This window comes from Polypterus senegalus, chromosome 2 (genome assembly GCF_016835505.1).
Source record: "Polypterus senegalus isolate Bchr_013 chromosome 2, ASM1683550v1, whole genome shotgun sequence".
NCBI classification, from domain to species: Eukaryota; Metazoa; Chordata; class Cladistia; order Polypteriformes; family Polypteridae; genus Polypterus; species Polypterus senegalus.
This window is the reverse complement of record NC_053155.1, coordinates 145,148,706-145,157,229: the sequence shown is the minus strand read 5'-3', so window position 1 is coordinate 145,157,229 and position 8,524 is coordinate 145,148,706. Positions and strand designations below refer to the sequence as shown.

The 8,524-nt window shown below is 37.7% G+C and overlaps 1 protein-coding gene across 1 annotated transcript in view; it reads right to left on the bottom strand.

Annotated features, from left to right (window-relative positions):
- Positions 1-2,591: 2,591 nt before the first annotated feature.
- The window catches only part of LOC120524418, a 53,181-nt gene continuing 47,248 nt past the window's right edge, over positions 2,592-8,524 (bottom strand). Inside the window, exons 3-8 of the mRNA XM_039746273.1 lie at positions 4,589-4,729; positions 4,162-4,295; positions 3,897-4,033; positions 3,333-3,426; positions 2,890-3,219; positions 2,592-2,714 (exon numbers count right to left, since the gene is read on the bottom strand). Of these exons, the coding sequence (XP_039602207.1) occupies positions 2,592-2,714; positions 2,890-3,219; positions 3,333-3,426; positions 3,897-4,033; positions 4,162-4,295; positions 4,589-4,729 (959 nt within the window). The remainder of the gene's footprint in view (positions 2,715-2,889; positions 3,220-3,332; positions 3,427-3,896; positions 4,034-4,161; positions 4,296-4,588; positions 4,730-8,524) is intronic.

Sequence of the window (8,524 nt, the reverse complement as noted above, 5' to 3'; positions counted from 1 at the left end):
ATGTTCACAGGTTTAAGTCCAAAATAGAACTGATAGTATGGAGGTAAGACGGTGGCTTTAAAGACCAGTAAAGGAAATGACGTAATTGGGGCCGGAACTGGAAGTGACGTTATAATTGGTTTATAAAGCCTTAAATAATCTCGCTCCATCTTATATTCCAAATCGTAACCTTAGATCCTTAAATGAGTGTCTCCTTAGAATTCCAAAAGCTAAACTTAAAAGAAGTGGTGAGGCGTTACACTTTCTGCTGTTATGCACCTAAAACCTGGAATAGCCTGCCAATAGAAATTCGTCAGGCTAATACAGTAGAGCATTTTAAAAAACTGCTGAAAACACATTACTTTAACATGGCTTTCTCCTAACTTCACTTTAACTTAATACTGATACTCTGTATGTTCAATTCTTCATAATAACTATTCACAGTGGCTCCAAAATCCATACTGACCCCTACTCTCTCTTCTGTTTCTTTTTCCGGTTTTCCGGTTTCTTTGTGGTGGCGGACTGCGCCACCACCACCTACTCAAAGCATCATGATGCACCAACATTGATGGACTGAAAGCCAGATGTCTACGTGACCATTATCATCTGGTCCTTCCATGAAAACCCTAAACACAAAGAGGACTGTTTGATTTACGTTAGGTAGATTGCCCAGAGGGACTGGGCGGTCTCGTGGTCTGGAACCCCTACAGATTTTATTTTCTTTTCCAGCTTTTTGGAGTTTTTTTTTTGTTTTTTCTGTCCACCCTGGCCATCGGACCTTACTTATTTTATGTTAATTAATGTTGACTTATGTTTATCTTTTATTGTGTCTTCTATTTTTCTATTCATTTTGTAAAGCACTTTGAGCTACATTTTTTTGTATCAAAATGTGCTATATAAATAAATGTTGATTGATTGAATTGGCACCGGACCTTGAAGTGACGTCGGCGAGACCGGAAGTGACGTCATCAGTGACGCCGGAACCCTGTGTGATATCCTGTGAATGGTCTGCAAGAGAATGAGTGACCCAGTCAGTGCACCCCGCTGCCCCCGGTCTGGCGTGGAATTACTATCATTTAGGCCTTTCAGCTGTCTCCCAATCGCACGTGTGTGACAGTGTATTAGTAGCAAGATTTCAGTTCCATACTGTCAAATTGTTTTATATATTTGTGCTTGCTTTGTAATTACATTAGAACATTAGAACATTAAAAAAATCTAGATAAGAACAGGCCGTTCAGCCCAACAAAGCTTGCCAGTCTTATCCACTTAATTTTTCTAAAAAAAAACATTGTCTAGTTTTAAAAGTCCCTAAAGTCCTATTGGCTACCACACTACTTGGTAACTTATACCAAGTGTCTATGATTCACTGTGTAAAGAAAAATGTCAGAAATTTACCCTTGACAAGCTTCCAACTGTGTCTTTTAATCTTTCTTCATAGTTCATTCCCTGTAGCCCTGTAGAGCGTAGTTGCTCTTCTCCAGACTTTTTCTAGCATTGCTATGTCCTTTGTGTAGCCTGAAGGCCAGAACTGTACTCGGTACTCCAGATGAAACTTCACCAGTGCATTATAAAACCTCCTTGGACTTGTACTCTACAAATCTTGCTATATAACCTAACATTCTGTTATCCTTCTTAATGGCTTCTGAAAACTTTCTGGCAGTTGATAGTGTCAAGTCCACTAATACTCCTAAATCCTTTTCATAAGGCGTACTTTTGTTTTTCAGACCTTCCATTGTGTATTCAATACATTACACTTTCTGATTTTAAATTTCATCTGCCACAAATTTGCCAAAGCCTGTATGCTGTCCAAGTCCCTTTGTTATGAATCAACAGATTCCAAATTATCTGCCAATCCACTGTAATGGACAGCTGGCAGTTCAACCTGCACAAAACACCCAGGACGCTAGATGGTGACTTCCAGGGGACGCTGCAGGGAGACACAGAGATTTCTGTTGCCAGTATAGCCCGGAAGTACTCCCAAATCATGAAGATGGAAGGACAGGCTGAAGAAAATGCAAGTCTCCATCTGACCCAGAAGTGCTGGTGAATCACATGGACTGAGGGACAGAAGCACTTCCTGATAAAGGACTAGTGGAGACCCAGCAAGAGAGTCGGAGTTGGGAGGGAGTGTGACAGAGCTGCTGGGAGGAGAGGAGGAGAATTATTGTGTGATTATTAGCTTTTCATAATAGACCATAAGGCAGCAAAGAGCAATCTAAAATGTTTGAAGATGCCCTGGTGCTAAAATTTCTTAAATATGTCTATACAGTATATACTGTACGTACATATACTTTTTGTTTTAAGATTCCAGTGTAACTCCAACAATAACATAATGTACAAGTACAAACAAAATTAAGGAAAAATAACTGCAAAAAGGCAGTACGTCACTGATTGAAATCTGTTGGGAGGCCTGGACACCTGACCAAAGAATGAAATGACAGTGGTATGTTGTGCAGAGGTGTTATCACTACTGTCAGCACAAGAGTCCTGAAGAGGAGGCTACAGCACCCCAGCATTTGACTAATCATTATTTATTCATGTACTCACTAACAAACCCTGATGATTTGTGATCTTCAAAGGTAGATTCTGCACACTTCAGCAGAATATTCAAATCAGCCATCTGACCTGTCAGATCTTGCTTCTTTAATAATCTTAAACTTAAAGCAGGTATCCCACTTCTCAAGCAATTTGGAAGATGTGTCAGAGCCAAATAAAAGACTGAAATCTTGATTTACCTTTAACACATTAAAACAGAATACATATAACTTCGCAATTATTTCACTCAAGATGACTGACTAAAATAAAAGGTTACACAGAAAAAAAATCAACTGACTACAGAGTATATGTATAAAACTGATAGATAAGTAAAATTTTAAAATTTTAAAAGTTATAAAATTTTTTATAACTTACCAAGCCTTTTGTATCCAAAAATCTCGGAAAGACGGAAAGTACAGATGTCATTTTCTCTGAGTTATGCACCAGTTGCTGGCGGTATTGAAATGTTTTTCTCATTTTCTCATAAATGAGTACTTTATCTGAACAGTGAGTCAGGAAAGATATTGCTTCTCTGCAACTGTCTCCAGTTAGCTGTTCTTCTGGATGAAGAATTTCTCGCACTGAACTTGGACTTCCATTTTTATTTTGTTTTACTTCCTTGCTTTGAAACAAAGTCTTGCGCTGCACCGTTTTTAGGCGCCAAGCAAGGTAACCAGTACCACTCTCTGTATCATAAAAATGTTCCTTAAAAAATAAAATAAAAAGCAAACAAATTATTATATATGCCATCTCTTAAAACTTTTACAGCATAATAAACTGTATGTCAGTAAGAAAAAAAAAAGATTTTGGTCACTTACATATCCTTTTATAGAAAAGGGATCCTTAAGAGAAGGAAAAAGAGTAACAATCCCTAAAGCATATTTTTCTCTCATTTCTTTTGCTGGAATTCGTCTAAAAAAAAAAAAGTATATTTTATAGTTGATCACACATTATTGCATTAATCTCTCCATCCATTATCAAACCCACTAAATCCAATTTGGGAATGCAAGGGATCAGCCTATCCTGGTTTACTGGATACATGGCAGACATTTGCCAAGCACCACATGGCATGCTCAAATATGTCAATATAGACTAATTTAGAATTGGAAATTAATCTAGCATGCACATCATGTGGAAAGAAAACTTGAGTACCCACAGAAGTGGAGAACTTTCAGAATTTTTAAATTTATATTCTACAAGAAATATTGTAAAACTAAACCCAAATAAAATATACAATATACTGCATTTAAATGGAACTGTTTAATCTACTGACATTACTTTACATCCACTCATTCGTGCATCCATCCATCCATTTTCTTGGCCCACTTATCCTGGGCATTATATTTAAGTATATATTTATGTAACTTAAGATATAGTTGTACCCCTGGTCTTCTGTCATGTATGCAACCAACATGTTGATGAGCTGTCTCCTTGTGCAGTCACTGAGCGTTCTTTTTTCCCAGTATTCCTGCATTATTTTTTCTCCGCCAGGTTTCTTCATTAGAATGTTTTTAACAAGCTAAAAAAAAGTTAGGGGTGTCGACAAAAAGTAAAGGTCTTAAAGATACTACTCTACAATGAGAAATCACATAATGAACATATAAAATATTATGATCACGTATTAAACAAATAAATATGTTGCTATGCCTCTTTAGCATCTGTGGCTCTATCAGGTGAAAGTTGCGTCCTCTTTGCTGGTGGGCCTGTGTCCTGTTCGCTTGCTGAAGATACTGAAAGTGTGTCAGTGCAGGAGCTGGGGGATGAGTGTGCCAAAGGAAACTCTAAATAAATGCAAAAATGAAAATTTAGACACTTTAAAAGGCATTGTACTCAAAGCGTTTCTACCTTTTTTTTTTTGCAATAATACATTTAATACTCGTTAGTAAAACATCAGAATTCTGTAATTAAATAGCCTGACAGTCAAGTATTCACAAAAGTTTGTGGCCCCGGTACACTAATGGCGTTTCCAGCCTCTTACAATGCATCACCTTGAAACGCTGTCGCAGTACAATGATAAGTAAAAGCTGATAGACATAAGACTGTACTGTGGGAACACCAAGAGGACTCTACTTACCAGCACCGATGTCTTTCACAATGTAACACATTTCTGGCTTTAACTTGACTGTTTCGCCAAACACTTCCTCGTCGATTTCTGTTCCACTGTCATCGTAAACATGCACAATTAGATCTTCTGGGAGCCCGAACTTTTCCACCACTTAATGATATAAAGTAAAAGAAATAATCACAACTTTTACATTTGCTTGTTTTGAAAACTCGGTCAATTCAATATAGCAGTTATGCATTAAAAATAAATACAAAAGTCTGTGTTTTACTCGCCTTCTTTAATAAAATCAGTGTAGTGTAATCCATCCTCGCCAACTTTAACATATTTTTTTTTGTATCCCGTACTGAACTTTAATGAGCGTCTCCACAATTTTTTATTCTGTTGCTTACTAAATGTCCAGTTACCGTCTCTCGGAAATCAGTCACATTCGTCTACACAGAAGTATAATTATCTATGACCAAGACAAAAAGCTCGTTTTGCCACAATATGGCTTCTTCGTTTATAAAACTAATTCAGAGAATTTACAATTATGCGGACTTTGAAAAATAATAATGCTGATTATTACTGATACAATTTCAACTTCATATCTTAAAATTACATTATGGTTAAACATTTACTAAAAACATCATCATCGTTCAAAAATATCTTTTAAAATAACATCCAATGCGACATTTGTACGAAAACGTCTTAACTTAACTCAATATTAACAAATATACATAGTTTTGACTAAAATATTAACTACAATAAATTTACTTTAACAGCATCCTTCATAGCAATTGGCACATTATATGGGGAACACTCAAATAGCTGTGCTGAACTTTCCAGGTCAAAATTTATAGTGCCTGGTCCCATGAAGACATCTGCAAACAATTTAATTAAGTTGCTGCAGATGCGGGGCACTGATGAGGTACCACCTGTGAAGTACAGCTTTGCTGGAATTGTAAAGCACATTAGCCCAAACCTCTCATTTGTTAAGCCTAGCAGTAGAGGTTCCTGACTACTCTCCAGACTTTCAAATTCCAATCTATGCACACAACCATGAATGACACCTTCTGTCCTAAGGAGGTCATTGTTTGACCCGAGGACAATTTTAGCTTGGTATTGCTCGGACACAGTTCAGCCCTGGATGCTAATCTGATTTTGTCCTTTAAACACATAGCATCACTAGTGGCTCCGGAAACTAACTGACATTGCTGTGGTTTCTTGTGAAGCTACAGTACAGTGTAACTAACTACTTCTTACCTCTAGCACCCATAGTACCAATGCCCTGAATAGAGTAAACATCATTATCAGCACTGCTGTTTGCTTGGCTTGTATCTGGATCAATGGAAAGGAGTTTCCCTTCCATTTGTCTTTTCTTGCTTTTCAGGCACACTCTAGCAAAGTGGTTGGCTGTCCAACATAAATTGTATGAATTTCCATACTTCCATACTTTCGATGTGAACTGCCACAGTATTTGCATGTTTGGCGATCTGTAACAGAGCACTGCAATTGATCTGCTTGCTTTGCAGCACTGATGAGAAGAGACGACCTATAAATTTGCTTTGAGGTGTTATTAGCACTATCCATGGGGGTTTTGTCCAACACCATTGACCTAAGTCCCATATCAGTAAGCTCTGCTGATTGACATGTGTCCACTGTTAGGGCCAGGGTGAGATCTCTCTCTTGTAGTAAGCCCCTGTGGGTTGTGTCATTTGCTATACTCAGCACCATTTTATTGCGAATGAGTTAATGCTTCATACTCCGAGGTGGCAGATTTTTATTTTAGGTATGTAAGAAAAGTGTCAAATGGCTCCTATTCCCACTGTTTGCAACTGCCAAATACATAGCATTCATAAATCCCATTCTTTGTAGTTTATCCATCCCTCCAACACATGCAGAATGCCTGTTACATTTGTCTGGTCCACTGCTGAAGGACTCACATTGTGCTTGTAGGCATGTCTGCACTCTGTGCCCATGCAACTCTGAAAAGTACTTGCTTGAATTGCATCATCCTAGCAATGCCATAATCTTTGAATTCTAATCTCAGTACAACCCAATTTGCACATAGGTCACCACTCATTTCTATTGCTTTAGGAGGCAGAATGTGCATAGACATGGCCGCAGATGATTGAAGGACAGGTACGGAACTACTTACTTGACTTGATTTGCAGACGTGCCTCTTTTGTCTGTGCTTAAAATGCAAAAGAAAAACAGTGCCTTCTTGGTCTTTGGAATTATGTGGTTATACTTCTGACACCATGTTTCTCAAGTTAATAAAGACAATAGCCAGGCATTCAGTTTAAAGTCGACCATGTTGTATGATGCTGGATAAGTACACTGCATAAAAATGCTGGTGCTGGTTCATTAGCTAACATCTCTAACGGACACTTGGGCCAGGTCTTTACTACAACACAGGCCAGCCAATTCCTCCTCCATTTCATCTGGATCTGCCAGTATCTCCTACAGATATAGCCCTCATAGAAGTCTGACTCTTCTACTGTAGGCCATCCTCTAAAAAGTCCAACATTCAACAGGTCTTGCATTGCACTGGCCTCATTATTAAAATTTGACTTTGGGTTACTAAACTGCTTTTTTATATTAAATTTAAATGATTTCATTTAAATGGCAAATTATGCCAAAAATATTATTACTGTATATACTGTAATGTGATGGTGTCATGCATTGCATATTGTGCCGGTAACTATATTTATTTTGTTATGTGTATGGATGTTAACACAGTATTTCCTAGCAATTACATTGCCCATCAATAAAGTTACTCCTGCCTGTAATGCACATCCTAAAAAATGTGTGCGCAGTTTTTAAGAAAACTGAGTAATGGGAGAAGGCAAAATTCAATGTCTAAGGACAGGTTGAGGTCAAACTATGTATTATTGTGGTGTTAATGGAACACAAGTTTTTATGGGTTGGCTTGCTCTCACTCCCTAAGAGTTACACTTACACGGAAAGACAAACAGAGACCCTATTCACTCACTCTCTCCTCAGTACTCCATATAGGGACTCACTATCTTTAGCATGAGCAACCTTTGTTCCTGAGAATAACCTTGACACATAAAGGCTGACACACCTTCATTGTCCCCCCAGATATATCCGATATATCCCCAAGAATAACCTAGACACATGGAGGATGATGCCCCTTGGGCAATGCTTCTTACCTACCAGTGATGCATTACTCCCACCATGCTGCTATCATCTGGGTGCGTCTCCCCTTAGCCTTTAAATACTGAAAAAGAAAGTGCCATCTCTCTGTATCAGGTGCCCTGTATGTACTTTATTACTTCAATCACTCAAGATGTGTAAGGTATAGAAATATAAAAGGAAAACAGTATGTATTAAAATTGAATAATAGCAAATTAACTAAATTAAATAAATTATAGAAAATTGTGAGTAATATAAAGTCTGGATGTAAAGCAGTAACAAATGTACGTTCTTGCTTCCATTCCAAAAAGGTTTACATATTACTTACTAAAGATTAGCAACAAAGGAAATGTCAGCATCAGAGGAGAGATGTAAATAAGGCAGCTTATTTAGATTTATCAGTGGGTTTGATGCATGGACAGTGTCTTTAACATTCAGTAGGATAGTTTCTCCCTGATAGAAAGGAGTCTGTTTCTCTCAGATGTCTCTCATAGCTCTGTCTCACTGGTAGATGGGTCGTTCTTTATGCCACATGGCCACATGTGGTTCTGAAACCTCATGATGTTGTACACAGATAATTGGCTAGCTACTGTTCTCTTGTGATGGGCAGCTCTGGCAAAAAGATAATGACTGTACATACAATACACTTCATCTTATAAAGGGTACTTTATCTGTGCAGGCCGAAATTTAATTTATAGGCTGCCTTGCTATTGTATAATCAGATTATAGTGTGTGTTAAACACTTCTCTATATATATAAAATCCAGTGTCTATCTGTCTGTCTATCTGTATGTCTTACATCCGCTTA